Source organism: Salmo salar, chromosome ssa17 (genome assembly GCF_905237065.1).
Source record: "Salmo salar chromosome ssa17, Ssal_v3.1, whole genome shotgun sequence".
NCBI lineage: Eukaryota > Metazoa > Chordata > Actinopteri > Salmoniformes > Salmonidae > Salmo > Salmo salar.
In genome coordinates, this window is record NC_059458.1 from 6,639,129 (window position 1) to 6,658,234 (window position 19,106).

At 44.5% G+C, this 19,106-nt stretch overlaps 1 protein-coding gene across 1 annotated transcript; it reads left to right on the forward strand.

Moving 5' to 3' along the window:
- The first annotated feature begins 2,075 nt into the window (after positions 1–2,075).
- On the forward strand, positions 2,076–15,892 carry LOC106575127 (insulin receptor substrate 2). Its single transcript, XM_014151345.2, has 3 exons — positions 2,076–5,045; positions 5,299–5,798; positions 14,895–15,892. Exons 1-3 carry the CDS (start codon positions 2,359–2,361, stop codon positions 14,897–14,899), a joined length of 3,192 nt encoding a protein of 1,063 aa, XP_014006820.2. The 5' UTR covers positions 2,076–2,358; the 3' UTR covers positions 14,900–15,892.
- Positions 15,893–19,106: the final 3,214 nt, after the last annotated feature.

Genomic DNA, 19,106 nt, shown 5'->3' on the forward strand with positions numbered 1-19,106 from the left:
TGGTTCGAGCCCAGGTTGGGGCGAAGAGAGGGACGGAACCTACACTGTTACATTGGTGCCGTGACCCGGATCATTGGTTGCTGCGGAAAAGGAGGAGGTCAAAGGGGGGGGTGAGTGTAACCGATGTGAAATGGCTAGTTAGTTAGCGATGGTGCGCGCTAATAGCGTTTCAATCAGTGACGTCACTCGCTCTGAGACTTGAAGTAGGGTTGCCCCTTGCGTTGCAAGGGCCGTGGCTTTTGTGGCGCGATGGGTAACGATGCTTCGGTGGGTGTCAGTTGTTGATGTGTGCAAGGGTCCCTGGTTCGAACCCAGGTTGGGGCGAAGAGAGGGACGGAACCTACACTGTTACACTAGCATGGGTGTGGAAAATGCATATTTTCCCCTTTTTTTCTCGCCTTCTTGCCATTATAATTTAGTTAAGGAGGAAATCAACACCTTTGCAGCCTGAATTGAGAATGTTTTATGTACGAACCAGTCCACGTGGGGTACGAGTGTATAGCCGGTTGCATGCACTCCCTTTGGACGGTAAGAAGAAACGATTCAATATCGTCATCTGCCAGCCTTTGGGCTATGAGTAGCAGAATCAACAACCTCTGCATAATCAAAACAGTTGCTTTGTGAGAAGAGTTAGCCATTGTTATGTAATAAAGGAAAACTGAAAAGTACCAGTGGCCCCAAGTGAGAGCAGGTCCCCTAGAGCCATGGCCCAGTGAGACACGGATGCCAGCCCGCATAGATGGAAACAGAAAAGTCTGAGCCTTTTGTGTAAAACACTGGGGTAAATTAACTATGGAAATGCGCCTTAAGACAAGTCAATAAAGCAGTAGCTTTACAAACAGAGGTGTTTTTCTATGCAGGGACCACGAGCTTAGGTTAGCCTATATTAAGCACTTGTTTTTACAGCACAATGAATAACAAGTGTGTTGATGACGCATAGCTTTCACACCGAATGGGAGTAGGGGGCATCATTTATCCATGACTGAGAATGTTGTGTTAGCTGAGAGGTCAACTGTGCATGCAGATTTGTATTTTAGAGAAAACAGAATAGGGCTAAGGAGCCAATTAAGTCAATGAAATAAAATAAATGGTACTAAATCTAGTCGAGTTTCTCCAGTAGGCCTATATGTAACATCCCCAGACTTGAAGTGTCTGGTGAGACTTACTTTTTTTTCACGGGAGAAATAAAGTTATTCTAATTCAAAATAAGCCAGATGGTGGCAGCATTTCAGGCTTTTACACGCAATAGAAGCTCCTGACGCAGCAAGTAAAGAGAACCCAAAACAACACACATCTCATACATGTCATCACTATCACGATTTAAATACCTATACTCCAACCTAAACGTGATTCCCACACTATGACAAGCGATTTAAATGATTTTGTTGAAAAACTATCTATATGCATTAGATGTGTGTGCATTAAAACACAATTATCACAGGTCCATCTGCGAGATCAAATGGTGTAAATTGCAGGCTTGTTGATGAACCATAACTAGAAAGTAGAACACTGGGGTGACGCTTACTTAGCAAGTGGGGCGCACCATGACATGAGGGTGTTTATAATTTTACAGCATAATGTGCTCTGCACTACAGGTTCACAACAATACGAATGGTGCTCAGCTACATATTGTGCATTCGATTAAGAATAAACATTCACAGTTTCCCACAATTTAAAGGGTAGGCCTATTGTATTTCAACAGCAAAAAAAAAACGAAAACAAATGTAATCCTTTATATTATGCGCTGATGCTGAAGGCTATGCACGTATCTGCCAAAAAGATCGTAGTTCAATGCAAGAAGCAACACCGAGCCTATTTCTGCTGTGTAGAATGCCTGCATTTGGACACTAATCAGTTATTACATCGTTACAATGTAGCGGAAGGAGGCGTTAATTTGCTATTTTGATACATTTAGCCTACGTTACAGTGATCTCTGCTGTACTGTACATGGAAATGAAAAACTGGCAATATAGGAGGCGGGCTTAAAAGAACGAGAGGGCAGGGATAAGGCTGCTGGGCGTCGGGTCCCGTTTACTAGCTGTTCGTTCGTTCCACCAATGAGTCCAATGAGCTGGGCAGAATTGGATAGATTGACAGGCACACCTCTTCAAGGTTGCGCCGCCTTTTATGACTAGTTTTCTTCTCTTTTTTACTGCAAGCCAAAACGGAATGTAAGAACGTCACATGTTGTTTTTCTCTCCAGCGCAGTCACTGTGGTGTTATTTGGTGCTTAACTGTTGCAGATAGCGGACGGGAATACCGGTGTCGGGTCATGGAATAAGTAAAGCGGATATTTCGGTGCTTTGGAAAATAGCACAAAACAACTTCTCTAAAAGTAAGTGAAGCGTGCGCATCAGAATGGCGAGTCCCCAAGCGAATGGAGGACACTTGTTGTCTAATGTGACCAATAACAGTAATAACATTAAGAAATGTGGATATCTAAAGAAACAGAAGCATGGACACAGACGTTTTTTCGTATTGAGAGAACCCAGCGAGAGCTTTCCTGCCCGGCTGGAATACTATGAGAGCGAGAAGAAGTGGAAAAACAAGTCGGCTGCTAAAAGGGTGATACTGCTGGACTCCTGTCTTTGCATAAACAAGCGAGCGGACTCCAAGCACAAACACCTCATCGCATTTTACACCAAGGACGAATACTTTGCAGTGGCAGCCGAAAACGAGCACGAGCAGGAGAGCTGGTTTCGAGTGTTGTCGGATTTGATCGAAGAGGGGAAAGTCTATGACAGCCCCGCGTCTAATTCCACCTCTCTTTTCTGTTTCGAGGAGGCGAATTACAGTATGATCACGCCGACCACTGGCTTTTGCAAGGAGGTATGGCAAGTGAATTTGAAATCCAGAGGACTGGGTCAAACAAAACATTTGACAGGGGTGTTTAGGCTGTGTTTATCCAGTCGGACTATCAGCTTTGTGAAACTGAACTCGGAGGTTGCATCTGTTAGTTTACAGCTCAAGAATATCCGGAGATGTGGCCACTCCGACAGCTTTTTCTTCATCGAGGTTGGTAGGTCGGCTGTCACTGGCCCCGGTGAGCTCTGGATGCAGGCGGATGACTCGGTGGTTGCGCAAAACATCCACGAGACCATCCTGGAGGCGATGAAAGCCATGAAAGAGCTTTCAGAATCAAGACCGCGCAGCAAGAGTCAGTCGGCTAGCACCAACCCCATTTCCGTGCCCACAAGACGCAACTTGAACAATCTGCCCCCAAGTCAGACAGGGTTGGTGAGGAGGTCGAGAACAAACAGCATAGTGGCCACATCCCCAATGAGCAAGTTCACATCCTGTCGCATAAGGACAGCTAGTGAGGGGGATGGCAGCATGGTCAGGCCAGTGTCTATGTCAATATCTATGAGCGGGAGCCCCACCAGTCCCCTCTCCAACCGGAACCCTCTGAGCAGGTCCAATATGCTCTCCACTGGCCTCCAGCACAGCCGCTCCATGCCCGTCTCCAACTCCCCTCCCTCAATCTGCAGTTCCATCTGCCTCTCCCCCATGAGTGGGACCCTCCCCACCCCTGATGCGGTCCACCACCCCTTCAGCTGCAGCGCCTCTATCTCAGGCTCCCTCAGCGACGCAAGCTTCATGCTATGCAACGAGCATAGCTCCAGCCCAGGCGACAGCTCCAGGCTCCTACCCCTCACCAGGAGTGACACCCACGACTCCCTCTCCAGCACTCCTCCCTCCCGGGAGGCCAACGACCCGTGTGGCTACATGATTATGGACAGGACGAATGACCAACGGCAGGTGTGCCAGGAGGAGGACTTGACATCGGAGAAGGCGTACAGGAAGAGGACATACTCCCTCACCACACCACGCCATCAGAGGGTGCCGGCCCAGCTGTCCTCTGCCTCGTTGGATGAGTACACCCTAATGCGGGCTGCCCACCACACCAACAGCGGGCACCACTCCGGGCGCAGCTCCATCTCCGCCTCCCCAAAGGTGTCCTACCCCAAATCTAATGGTAACCAAGAAGGGGATGATGGCTATATGCCTATGATGGCGGGTGTGGCAGCGCCGCCCGGGGGCAACAACAGCAAGGCAGATGCTTACATGCCCATGAGCCCCATGTGTGTCTCGGCTCCCAAGCAAATCATTAACCCCTGGGCCCAAAACCACCAGTACGAGGCCGGCGACCAGACCAACTCACCCAGCAGCGGAGGCTCCTTGGAGGACAGTGGCTACATGAGGATGTGGTGCGGCTCCAAGTCGTCCGTTGAAAGCCCAGACAGCCGCTCGACCTACATGAACATGTCCCCTCGCAACCCCGCTTACACCACCTCGCAGACCCCCCCGGACTACTTCCTAGACCAGCTTCTGAGTGGTGAGCCTTCCATCACACCCATCTACTCCACAGACTCCCTGCCACGCCCCATCAAACTCCACCAGGCTTCCAAGGAGGCGGGGGACACTGGTGACCAGTACGTCCTGATGAGCCCGCAAGGCCATCAGTCGCTAGGTAGGGAGTCAGACGACTACTACACAGTGATGACCAATCCGGCCCCGCCCAACTCCTCGGTGCCCTCGCCCATCAGACAGAGCCGGGGGACTGAGAGCCTGACGTCCCACTGGGGGAGGATGGGGCGACCCAACCGGCTATCTCTGGACAGCTGTAGGATCCTACCCAGCATGAACGAGCACCTCTTGCCCGGGGAACCCAGGAGCCCGGGCGAGTATATCAACATAGACTTCAGTGAGGGCACCAAGTACTCCCTGCCGTCAGCGTCCAATGAGAGCCAGGAGTCGTCTCTGGGCTCCAGCGGCGGCCAGCCGAGGTTCCCTCTCTCCGACTACATGAACCTGCACCACATTGTCTCACAGTCACCCAAGGCCGGAGACACCCCTGCCGGACGGTTGGACACGGTCCCTGAGTCATCCCTGTGCCCTTGTCCGGATGGGGAGGGAGTGTACCGTCTCAGATCGAAGAGGGATTCCAAGTGCCCCCAGAGAGGCAAGGATGAGTACACCGAGATGACATTTGGACTTGGAATGGCCAACATGCCTCCCCAGTTCGTCCCTCAGACCTCAGCAAGGTACAGTACACTCAGTACTCTAGCCATAATGTCAGTTGTAATAACGTTATTCAGCAACGTTATTTGGCTAGTTATAGATTAGTAGATTCCCCTGGCACAGCAGCCACTTTATGTGGTGTTTGTAGGTGGATTGAGTTCAAGTGGATTTGAGTTCATGATAAAGATAAAATATTTTCTGCATCACATCTATCTATGGATGTTTTGTAATAGACCATGTATTGTAATACATATTAACTCTGTTTATTATCTTCAGCCCCAGTGCCAGAGAGAAGAGGCTATCTCTGGGTGAGCAGGGCCTCCCTGGGGGCATGGGGGTGTTCCTCCTTGGCGCCGCCACCCCCGTGGATCCTGACAGGGCCGCCAAGGTGATCCGGGCCGACCCCCATGGGCGCAGGCGGCACAGCTCCGAAACCTTCTCCTCTACGGCTACCGTCACCCCCGTGTTCCCCTCGTTCGCCCATGGGGACGCCAAACACCACAGCTCGGTGGAGAACCTGTCGGTGCGGAGCAGCGAGAGCTCAGACGAGGAGTGTGGCAGCCCCATGAGTAGAGAGACCTCTGTGGGCTTCCAGAATGGACTGAACTATATTGCCCTGAACCTAATGGAGGACAGGGACCTGGAGGGACCTTGTTGCGAAGACCTGACCACGGTCAGCATTAAGCCGGCCAGCGGCTGCAAGGGAGCCTTCCATGGATTACATGTCGCGCCGTACGTCTGTTTGGAGTTCAAGGAGGCGGTCACCTCTGTCAAAGGTGAGTGAGGCTTCTCTCTCCTGTGTGTGTGTGTGTGTGTGTGTGTGTGTGTGTGTGTGTGTGTGTGTGTGTGTGTGTGTGTGTGTGTTTAGTAGCTGGCTGGCTTTAGCTGCCCATTTAATGGCTGGCCAGAGTTTGTAAACGTAGGTTTAGAGGTCTGCAGTGGTCGTATACTTATGGCAATGGTGCTGAAAACAACTTTGTCCAAACTTTATGGGAAGAAAACATGATACTTAAATCAACACATTTTTAGACATAGGAGAAAATGTACATAAATGTTTGTTGACTGGCTGCCTTAGAGACTATACTTTTATTCTATGTTTGGGGTGAAAAATGTGTCCAGCTCTATGGTGATCATGGACATTTTAGTTTATGGCTTCACTCATTTATACTGGAGGGTGCTGTCACTGTCAACAACGATAAGGGGAGAACTGGCATTTATATTGCATGAGAGGAAAACCTGAATGAAGGACTGGCAATGAGTTAAAAATGAATGTTATTTCAGTTCGTACAGCATAGGCCCCCTCCTACTACTTTTCAGCTTGCTATTCTGCCATGTGTATTGCGATAGACAAGATAATGAAAAACACATGAGGGGAAAAACACATTTCGAAATGGACACGTTGAGATTATTTGCTGTGGCGCCCTTGGCTTTCGACTGCACAAAATTATATTGTTCTGTTTACCACCAAAGATGCGTAGGTGGTACATGAATTAAAAACGGACCCGCAGCGTGACGAATGTCAGACTTTTGAAACACTGAAGTAAACAAGTGGTGGGTGGGTACGTAGGCACCATGACACTGCAGGACATAATGTTGCATCGTTGGCGTTATGCACGTCCTTTTCCAAATATAAATTACAGCAAAATTGATTTTGGGCACCAGCCATCTTATAAAACAAGTGTTTATTTTCCGTGTCATACTAATTATATTAGAGAAGGCACACGAACGAATATGTTTGATCAAATTACACACTGAAATTACACAGTGTGCAGGCGGAGTGTATGCATGAACATGGACAGTGAAGAACGAAGGGTCGAAATAATGTCAGTATAGATTAACGTTGATGTAATGGCTGAATCTTGGTTTGTTTACATTTAACTAACATTGATCTCCTATTGACAAGCATGTTTATAGCAATTATCAATGCATTACATGTTTAATTAACACATTGCGCAATGGCATCACCTTTAGGCTTGGGCGGTATACCATATATGGGTGTATTTGCAAATAGCCACAGGATGGTTTTTCAATACCATCAATACTTTTTATATGATTTCTTAGAATTCTTTTAATAAATGTGAATATTTGTAGCTACTTTTTAAGTAACTACTTGCAGTCAACTTGTGCAACACGTTAGGAGATAAAGAACATTGCGTTCTTAATTTCATAAGCTACATAAACGACATTATTATGAAGTTTATGGTAGTCCCCAGACACGTGGTGTTTGTTTACAAGCACATAACAATGAGAGACTGGAGCCTTGTAAATCACTCACTGTTGTGCAGCACATGCCAGTTGATCTAATTACAGTATGGAATTCACAACTAAATGTTTGCTATCTAGATATCTTTGAACTGTTAAGTTAACTGTCTAAAATCTGCTAAATGCTCTGCAGTTATGCATTTGGTTTGCTAATTTAGTAGCTAGTTAGCTATTTGGCTGAGTGGTTAGCTTCTTCCAAAATCAAGCATTTGCTTGGTAACAGCAGAGAATCCCCTCTTGGATCAAGAGCCTTGCTGGGTAATATTTGTTTTGTACGTGCAGCAAACTGAGTAGCATTTTTGAGTTGCTTGTATACTTGTTTAGGTCAGAAACTGTACAAAATGTTCGCAATGCGCTCGTTAGGATTTAGTTAGCATTCTCAATTGGATTTTACATGTACTTGTTAGCATTGCTAACCTAAGAATTAGAGTATAGTAGGGTTTGAAAACAGTGCCCCGTGTGTTCAGTGCGGTATTACTGGATGTCCTTGTATGGCACAAGGTTGGTATGAAGGTATGACAACCTGGATACCGCCCAAGACGAATCACCTTATTATTTGTTATAAAGTGTTTGCTAAAAAACATCTACTATACATAAGCAATAAGGCCCGGGGGGGTGTAGTACATGGCCAATATATCACGGCTAAGGGCTGTTCTTACGCACAACGCAGCCGTAGTGCCAGGATACAGCCCTTAGTCGTGGTATATTGGCCATACACCACAAACATTTACATTTTAGTCATTTAGCAGACGCTCTTATCCAGAGCGACTTACAGTAGTGAATGCATACATTTCATACATTATTATTTTTTTTCCCCCCCATACTGGTCCCCCGTGGGAATCGAACCCACAACCCTGGCGTTGCAAACACCATGCTCTACCAACTGAGCCACACGGGACAAACCCCTGAGGTGCCTTATTGCTAGTATAAACTGGTTACCAATGTAATTAGAGCAGTAAGTAAAATGTATGTTTTGTCATAACCGTGGTATATCACGGCTGTCAGCCAATCATCATTCAGGGATGGAACAACCCAGTTTATAATGTCTGATATACAACGGCTTTCAGCCAATCAGCATCCCAAACTACACGGTTTATAATGACTGTTAATATACTGTACCACTCAAAAGTTAGGACACACCTACTCATTCAATGTTTTTATTTTATTTTTACGATTTTCTACATTGTAGAATAACAGTGAAGACAGTAAAATTATGAATAAACACACACGGAATCATATAGTAACCAGATTCTTTAGATTCTTCAAAGTAGCCACCCTTTGCCTTGATGAGAGCTTTGCACACTCTTGGCATTCTCTCAACCAGCTTCACCTGGAATGCTTTTCCAAGAGTCTTCAAGTAGTTTGCACATATGCTGAGCACTTGTTGACTGCTTTTCCTTCACTCTGCGGTCCAACTCATCCCAAACGATCTCAATTGGGTTGAGGTCGGGTGATCGTGGAGGCCAAGTCATCTTATGCAGCACTCCATCACTCGTCTTATTGGTCAATTAGCCCTTACACAGCCTGGAGGTATGTTGGGTCATTGTCCTGTTGAAAAACAAATGATAGTCCCACGAAGCGCAAACCAGATGGGATGGCGTATCGCTGCAGAATGTTGTGGTAGCCATGTTGGTTAAGTGTGCCTCGAATTCTAAATAAATCACTGACAGTGTTACCATCAAACCACCTCCTCCATGCTCCATAGTAGGAACCACACATGCGGAGATCATCCGTTCACCTTCTCTGCGTCTCACAAAGACACGGCGGTTGGTCCCAAAAATCTCAAATTTTAACTCATCAGACCAAATGACAGATTTCCACCGGTTTAATGTCCATTGCTTGTGTTTCTTGACCCAAACAAGTCTCTTCTTCTTACTGGTGTCCTTTAGTAGTGGTTTATTTGCAGCAATTCGACCATGAAGGCCTGATTCACATAGTCTCCTCAGAACAGGCCTGACTCACACAGTCTCCTCTGAATAGTTGATGTTGAGATGTCTGTTACTTGAACTCTGTGAAGCATTGATTTTGGGCTGCAATCTGAGGTGCAGTTAACTCTAATAAACTTATTGACTCAAGACATTTCAGCTTTTAATTTTTTATTAATTTGTAAAAATGTCTAAAAACAATTATATTTTAACATTATTGGGTATAGGCCAGTGACCCAAAATCTCAATTGAATCCATTTTAAATGTAGGTTGTAACACAACAATGTGGAAAAAGTCATGGGGTGTGAATACTTTCTGAAGGCATTGTATATGTGACTACGGCACGCCGGATGCTTTTAAAAGCAACAAACAAACCCAATTGTGAGGCGCCCGAACAAGGTGTACAGCCTCGGCGGCAAATTGAGCTAATCGGTTGTTTACTGAACTGTCTGTCGGCCCAAAAAAAACATTCGCGATAGCGAACTGGAGCGCTCAAAGTGCTTCAAGGTACACTAAACAGTACATGCTTTTGAATGTGGACATCCCTTCAAATTAGTGGATTTGGCTATTTTCGCCACTCCTGTTGCTGACAGGTGTATGAAATCGAGCACACAGCCATGCAATCTCCATAGACAAACATTGTCAGTAGAATGGCCTTACTGAAGAGCTCAGTGACTTTCAACGTGGCACCGTCATAGGATGCCACCTTCCAAACATGTCAGTTCATAAAATTGCTGCCCCGGTCAACTGTAAGTGCTGTTATTGTGAAGTTGAAATGTCTAGGAGTAACAACGGTTCAGCCACGAAGTGGTAGGCCATGCAAGCTCACAGAACGGGACCACCGAGTGCTGAAGCACGTAGAGCGTAAAACATAGTCTGTCCTTGGTTGTAACACTCACTACCGGGTTTCAAACTGCCTCTGGAAGCAAGTCAGCACAAGAACTGTTAGTCGGGAACTTCATTAAATGGGTTTCCATAGCCAAGTAGCCGCACATAAGCCTAAGATCACCATGCGCAATGCCAATCGTCCATACAGAAATGGTTTGTCAAGATCGGTGTGGAAGAGCTTGACTGGCCTGCACAGAGCCCTGACCTCAACCCCATCGAACATCTTTGGGATGAATTGGAACGCCGACTGCGAGCCAGGCCTAATTGCCCGACCTTATTAATGCTCTTGTGGCTAAATGGAAGCAAGTCCCCGCAACAATGTTCCAACATCTAGTGGAAAGCCTTCCAAGATGAGTGGAGGCTGTTCTAGCAGCATAGGGGGGGACCAACTCCATATTAATGCCCATGATTTTGGAATGAGATGTTCGATGAGCAGGTGGCCATATATTTTGGTGACTTCTCGCTAGTCAGAGGCCTAATACGGTGTTTATCATTCAACTTCAAAGCCACACAATGAATTAATGAGTGGGAGGAGAGGGAGAGAGACATGGCGGTTTTGCTAGGTACCAACCCAGCTCCAGCCATTCCAGGTATTTAGCGCCTCCCCGACATCATGTGCATCTGCCTGGAATGCCACCACAGGATTGTTTTTGGACAAACGGCACCCCTCAGGCAAACTCACAAACTCCCTCTTCTCTCTCCGTCACTGTAAATCAGTCAAAGGAGTTGGGACTCGGTGGTGACATTGTTGATAGATATTTTGTGTGATTATCTAGACGACAGTCGGTTGAATAAAGAGAGAGGTCACAGGGACAGTCACTGTGTTTGTTTCTTTTCTGCCTGTTTGTTTACCTCTGTGTGCTAATGTAAACCCTATCACAATGACCTAAGAGTGTGCTAACGTGAGCTAACCCCATCTATCCCCATGATCTGGGCGCTCATCCTATGTGAACAAGGTGTTCAGAGATTAGTAGACGTGGCAGGCAGAGGCTAGGTTTAGGGACATCTCTGTCTCTTCCTCTCTGGAGGCTAATAGCCTTTTATCTGATCAGGTGTCTCTCTCTCCTTTCGCTCTCTCATATATATTTGACCACACTCTCTGGGATTTGAAGTAAGGTGTTTTGCCCTAATGGCTGTCAGCAGCGAGGGTAAACACCCAGAGTGTTTTTGTGTGCAGACACACACACTTGGGCCTCCTTGAGAGGGGAGTGCGTGCTCCTATGAGCGGCGCGCGGTGAAAACGGCAAACTCTTCTTGAGTGGTGGCAGATGGCTCTGCATCCGGGAGGAAGGGAGGGTAATACACCTGCCGTGCACCACTATCTTACTCTCAACCCCCACCTTTGCCCCCTCCTCTACCTCCACCTCATTACCGATGGACCACGAGCATGTAGCACACATGTGGCTCTGTCCCAAATTGCACCCTATATGAAGCACTACTTTTAATAAGAGTGCAATGGGCCCTGGCCAAAAGTAGTGCACTATATAGAGAATAGGGTGCCATTTGGGATGTAGGAACGAGCATTAGTCACTGGTGAGCACTGGACAGTGCCTTGCACGCCAGTCAAGGCAGGCTAGCACCTCCCACTACTATACACTAATGACTACACGCCATGTGCTGCTGCTGCAGGTGCAGCCCAGGGGCCAGTCTAATGTCCATCAACCCGGAGTGAAGGGGGGGAGGTGGGGGGGATGAAGCCATAGCCAGTAGCTCACACTCTAGCACAGCTCTCTGATATCCACCCCATCCATCCTATCCGTGACTGTGAATCCGAGCCGCGATTGTTCATCTCCAGAGTGCGTGTTGAATCGGATGTGATCAAAGATCATCATCGTCAGCATTTGTCAGTGCTGCTTTCGGTTTTAGAAACACGCAAATACAGTAGAATAATGGAACATCACGCGCGCCAGATGCAGATTCTTTTCGCTCTGTGCCAGGCCCAGTGTGTGTGTTACGTGTTTTGTTTGTTCTTAGAAGAGGTGATCTGGTTTCAAAAGCACAACACACACTCTCCCCTCCCCATCTTTTTTCTTTCTCTCTCTCTCACTCTGTGATCAGAAGTCAGGGAGCATGCTCAATGAGGCTCTGCTTTCATTTCGAAAGTAGATGAGATCATAGAGAAGAGAATTTTAGAGCCAGTTCGACCCTTCCTCTCTTGTTTTGTCTTTCTCTCTTTCCCGCTCTTTTCCTGTTCTCTCTTTCCTCTTTTGGTGTTCTTTTCTTGTAGTTCTTTTTTGTTGTTGTTGCTTACTCTGTGCTACCTCTCTTTGCATGTTTTTCTCTCACTCACTCTGTTTGGTAGTACACACAAACATCCCAACCCAACACACGCACTGCTGTGTCAGAGTTTCCAGCAGGTGGCGGTTGGTGCAGACGCTGTGACACGGTGACTAAACTAGGCCAGGATGTTCCCGGCTCCAGATAACCCACGCGGCAGGCGTCGCCAGGCAGCGCTCCCTTACATTTAGCCTCAGCAGCAGCAGCCATGGTTAGAGTTAGAGATGAGATTATACACTGTGTGTGGCTGGGGATTAGACACCGCCACCGTGTCTAGGTTGCTTGTTATGGAGGTGGGATGAAAGTGTGCATACACACTCTCAATCTCTCTCTCTCTCTGCCTGAGACTCAAGTAAACACACACCATCTTCCAAAACCATTCACAAATTTCCTTTAGTTGTTAGCTGCGCTGAAGTTCTGTTTCGGCATTGTAAACTGCCGAAGTCCACCATAGTGGCATGTGTATTATATGTGAATAAGCAGTCTATAAGGTGTACAATCACTGAACAGCAACATATCAGAGCCTTTGTCGTGAGGTACAAGGGCCTCTGCCCCAACTGTGCCGTCTGTAATGAGGTTTGCAGCGCCACTCTGCTCTCCTGGTCTGCTCTCTAAGCCCCTACTACCATCACCGGTGGCCGGGCCCATTCTTGGAAGACCCAGATGGCATAGAGGAGCTCCACAACTGAAGGTGCTTTATCCCCCTACTGCAGTACTCCTAACCCCCCTCCTCCCTCCTCAGCCCCTACAAAGCAGCTGCTGCTTGCTTGGCGTGATACCGTCCAAAACGCATCGCCCCACTGAGCTATAATAATAACCCTCCTTTTTCTTGATTTCCTTATTGTTGTTGTTGTTGTTATTATTATTGATATGATAATCATATTATTATAATAATAAGTAATGTCATTATCATTAGTAGGCTTAATATTGAAGCCTTGTATAACCACCACTGACTGAGCTGTAGGCCTAAGAGTGCATCCTGTTTAGTCTTAATACCGTAACTTACTTAGGCCTATATTTCAATACTTACAGTATATAAGCTACAGTAATGTATCAGTTACAGTAATGTATCAATCATGAATTAATTCATGTCATCACACAGCATACGAGTCATTCATGATTTGAAATGCAATCAAGCCTTTAGTTTTAAAATAAAATAGCAAAGCGACTCTTGAATAATTAGCATAAACAATAAATTAATAAACCGTGCATTTTGGAAATTGCATTCACTAATGAATGCGACTGGTTTTAGTCTTCGCTGTAATAAAGGCTTTGCAAAAAACAACAGACTCTGTGGTATGCTTGTAATTTATTTAGTGTTCCAAACGGTCAGAGAAATTATAGTACCTGTTTGGCACACATAATATGCACGCGGCGCTTGCTCCTTACCTTATTTTTCTTGATCTCCAGTATTTTCCACAACAAGTCAAATTTATTCCAAACATCTGACTTCCCCTTTACCTCGTTAGCAACCAGTAAACATTCCCCTATTTCGAGTTTGTCAAGTACTCTGCATCCATTTTGCTGTCACGTGTTAAGGCGTTCGGAGTTTGTTGAATTTATTGATATGATTATGATATGCTATAGGTCAGGTCCTATTGGTCACATGCGATGCATACATGTGTCACGTAAAGAGAACAAGGGTTGAGGGAATAAGGAATGTTTTTCCTTAACAAATGAGGGATTTCGGTAACAGACTTTTTCAGTCACAAATGGCTGTAGTTATATTGCAGCTTCAGCAACACAGACAGCGCGATAAACACAGTTGATGTTATGTGGTGGTAGCTCCTGCAGGGAGGAGAGTGAGACAATGGGTGCAAGTCACACAGTCACTCGCTGTAATGTTTTGTAACACAGCGTATCAAGTTTGAGCCCGGCCCGATCAAATCAATTGCGGTCGGACTCCCTCTAGTCCTGTGTGAGAGGTGCGACGCACACTTGTTGTTCCAGTTGTCTAGCTTTTTTTTCCCGACAGCTAGATGTTGGATGTTAATTTGAGCCAGTTTACTACAGCAGGAGATTAATCCCGCAGCAACAGGAAATGTGGATTATAGTTAATGGAAATGTTTTGTAGGGGTTGATTTCTTTGTTAGGGCCTTGACCCAGAGTCTGACATTTTAAAGTGGAAATTACAAACTTTAGCAGCCTTTTTAAACCTTGAATACACTACAAGTTTGCTGCGCAGGAAAATTCTCAGAAACAAAAGACTGATCAAATTAACATCCTACATCCTAGAATTCAAAATGTGTTATCTCTCCGAGGATGGAATGAATGGTAACAGGAGGCTGTTTTATATCTATCTCTCTCCCAATGTCAGATACCAGCGTGGGTTTTTTGGTCTATAGGAGTTGATTGTGGTAGCAATAGAAACTAAGAACCATAACTTGAGGTAGCTTGACTAACTAATCATAGGAAATCTAAGAGATTTATAAGAAATCCAATAATTTAAGCTAATTGCAGTCTGTACTGCTCTATCTAATGCAATGATACTTAACATGCTCTTCTTTCATTCTCCCCCAGACTGAACAGGACAGTGGACAATCCAAGCCCTCATCATCCTTGCTCTGAGACGGACAGTTGTACAGTGGGGTGGCCGAGACAACCTGCTGCTGTAAATGAAGTCAATCTGTGCCTCGTGACCCAACAAACACCCCCACCATGACTAACTCTCTCGCCCATGAAGGGGAATCCTAACACTGGTGCTGTCCCAGAGACTATGTACTAAAAAGTAGATGGGGGCAGAGGCTCCTGTACGTGGGGGGCCTCTGTATGTGTCTAGAGGCTATATTTCTAGCTCTGTTTATTTGTTTAGAATTTTCACTCTGGTTTTTGGTTTTGGCTCGTGGACTGTGAGTAGCCTGTCTGTTGACCCCCAGGACATGTAAAGCAAACCCTGGTAAGGCACAGTATGTGTACTTACACCCTCCTCAAAAGACTAGTCCCCCCCCCCACACACACACACACACGGTACGCAGTTATTATTTATTTGCTTACATGAGTTCAAAGTTTGTGTCTGTGTGTGTAAAAACGGACACCATGATCGTTTCAGTAACACATTCACTAACAAAGCGTTTAAAATAATCCAATCCCTACCTCAGAAAGAGCAAGGCCGCATACTGAGAAACGTATAGATATATTTAGATGTATTTATTTTGGAAAGTTTCATATAGACCAACGCAAAGCCTTGTTGTCTCTGTGGTAGTATTTGTACGGCATAACAAAGAAAATCTATTTTATTCTGCTATTTTCTTTAATCTAATTTAATTTTAGCATGTTTTATCATGCTACAGTTGAAGTCGGAAGTTTACATACACCTTAGCCAAATTCATTTAAACTCAGTTTTTCACAATTCCTCAGTTAGGATCACCACTTTATTTTAAGAATGTGAAATGTCAGAATAACAGTAGAGAGAATGATTTATTTCAGCTTTTATTTCTTTCATCACATTCCCAGTGGGTCAGAAGTTTACGTACACTCAAATAGTATTTGGTAGCATTGCCTTTAAATTGTTTAACTTGGGTCAAACGTTTCGGGTAGCCTTCCACAAGCTTCCCACAATAAGTTGGGTGAATTTTGGCCCATTCCTCCAGACAGAGCTGGTGTAACTGAGTCAGGTTTGTGCACGCTTTTTCAGTTCTGCCCACAAATATTCTATAGGATTGAGGTCAGGGCTTTGTGATGGCCACTCCAATACCTTGACTTTGTTGTCCTTAAGCCATTTTGCCATAACTTTGGAAGTATGCTTGGAGTCATTGTCCATTTGGAAGACCCATTTGTGACCAGGCTTTAACTTCCTGACTGACGTCTTGAGATGTTGCTTCAATATATCCAACAGATTTTCCATCCTCATGATGCCATCTATTTTGTGAAGTGCACCAGTCCTTCCTGCAGCAAAGCACTCCAACAACATGATGCTGCCACCCCCGTGTTTCACGGTTGGGATGGTGTCCTTCGGCTTGCAAGCCTACCCTTTTTTCCTCCAAACATAATGATGGTCATTATGGCCAAACAGTCCTTTGCTGTTGTTCTGGGATTGATTTGCACTTTTCGCACCAAAGTACGTTCATCTCTAGGAGACAGAATGCGTCTCCTTCCTGAGAGGTATGACGGCTGCGTGGTCCCATGGTGTTTATACTTGCGTACTATAGTTTGTACAGATGAACATGGTACCTTCAGGCATTTGGAAATTTCTCCCAAGGATGAACCAGACTTGTGGTGGTCTACAATTGTTTTCTGAGGTCTTGGCAGATTTCTTTTGATTTTTCCCATGATGTCAAGCAAAGAGGCACTGAGTTTGGTAGGCCTTGAAATACATCCACAGGTACACCTCCAATTGACTCAAATTATGTCAATTAGCCTATTAGAAGCTTCTAAAGCCATGACATGATTTTCTGGAATTTTCCAAGCTGTTTAAAGGCACAGTCAACGTAGTGTATGTAAACTTTTGACCCACTGGAATTTTAATACAGTGAGTTATAAGCGAAATAATCTGTCTGTAAACAATTGTTGGAAAAATTACGTGTCATGCACAAAGTATATGTCCTAACCGACTTGCCAAAACTATAGTTTTTTTTAACAAGAAATGTGTTGTGGTTGAAAAACGAGTTTTAATGACTCCAACCTAAGTGTATGTCAACTTCCGACTTCAACTGTGTTTGATATTGTGAGGATAATAATATGATACAACTTAAGAGGATTTATTACTAGTTCCAGTTAGGTGAGAAATGCATATTAAAGTACATTCATGTAGGAAGGACGCAAAGATGTTGGTCTGTGTACTTCCTAGTAGTAGTCAGAACCTCAGCTATCCCAGGCATTTACTGTATATGCAATACATTACCCATAATCCATAGCTCTAACCTGATTACATGGTAGAACATCTCAATGATATAGTTATGGGGGTAGAACCACATGATTTTGGGATCATGGGGATTGCCACTGCTGCTGTAAGCACAAGGAGTACCTAGTGTCAGGGTCCTGTTCATTAGGCATAAAATGGACTGAAACAACCAGAGACTACTTGGACTTATAAACGTTTGGTGCCCTAATGAGCACTACCCAATTTTCACACCTATTTCTCACAATTTGTTAGAGTGTAATACACTAGAGACACATCTGAATGTAGTAGAAAACGACAATTGAAAATGAAGTGGGAGGGGAGACATTTTATCAAACGGTATTATTTAATATGTACTACACTTATGATTTATTTTCTCTGCAAAGGCCTTTTTGTGTAGATTATGTACACAAGAGTTTATCTGAAATAGGCTGTCGATTTTGAAGAGATACATTTAGTCATGTTGCAATGAAATCACTAAACAATGTAAAGAAAGTATTTTTCAAAACCTAGATGTTTTTGGATTGTAAATGTATGCTTTTACCTCCTCACAGTAACTTGTGAATACATCTATAATATTTAAAAAGAGAAATACCTTCAGTATATTTCTTTGCCTTGTCGATAACAATTTACCCATATGGCATATGCAATAGTGAAATACATTAACTTAGTTTGGAACCAAATATTGATATATTTGTAAAAAAAAAATGGAATTAAGGAAACTATTTTGCCCTTTGTAAATTTATTTCTGCCAACTTTTGATGCTGTTTTTGTTACTGGAAACGTATAGTGTATATATATTCAACAGTGCTCTCACTTTTAGTGTTTATCTTCTGTTTCTTACTTGAGAAGATTGAAATGTGAACTATACTGCCCTACCAAGCAAAAAGGCAGTAACTGCTCATTTAGTTGAAAATGAGTTGTCATTTTTGCTACATTAAATACATGCTTAATCATGTGGACAAGTATCCTGCCTCTATTCTGTTTTGGAGAAAATGCGGGTCATGTTAGCTGTAACTGCATGAAGTTACTGTGAAAGCAAGGTTAATAAAAGCCATTTTTCTCAGTTCCACGCTATGAGCAGTTAGTGCCTTTTTGCTTGGTAGGGCAGTATACTGAGAGGGCACAGATTGAACATGTTGTATTCCATTGTACATACTTCATAATTGTTTATTGTGATGCTCTAAAGAGATGATTTAATTCTAAGTAGTTAAGTATTGTTTTTGTTTGTATTGATTATGGATAGCAACAGGCAATAATAAATAACTTTATTTAAAGAGATCTCTCTCTCTCTCATACAACACACAGGGTCGTAAACACCCCTGCCCCCAAGACACTCACATTCACATTCTCATTTACACATTTTTCTTCTACGTGGGTAATTCAGTTCAGATGTTTGTGCCAGTCTATATATAGGCTTTCAGGACAATCGCTATTGAGCACTGCACGCAACTACAGTCCCTATCCCAATTACCTCCGGTTTGTTTTTGTGGCAAGGGAGAGGTTACAGAACCAAAGAACGCAAAATATACATAATGAAAACAAAGCATGAATAAAAGGTCTGCAACCCAAATGGCACCTAATGCCCTCTATAGTGCACTACTTCTACCATAGGGCTCCAAGGTATTGCTTTCAGATTAATGGATGCCAGAGCTAACATAAGACTTTATCAGCAATAATGTTGAATTCATTAGATTGACTTTTTAAAATAATGTCAAAGAATTTATACTGTACATCAGTGGAGGCTGTTGAGGGGAGGACGGCCCATAATAATGGCTGGAACGGCGAATGGAATGGCATCAAACATGGAACCATGTGTTTGATGTATTTGATACCATTCCACTGATCCCGCTCCAACCATTACGACGAGCCCATCCTCCCCAGTTAAGTTGCCA

Excerpts from the sequence above, each read along its gene's own strand:
- LOC106575127 (XM_014151345.2), top strand. The coding sequence starts at position 2,359 with ATGGCGAGTCCCCAAGCGAATGGAGGACACTTGTTGTCTAATGTGACC. Across the intron at positions 5,046-5,298 it reads GTCCCTCAGACCTCAGCAAG|CCCCAGTGCCAGAGAGAAGA; the intron begins GTACAGTACACT and ends TATTATCTTCAG.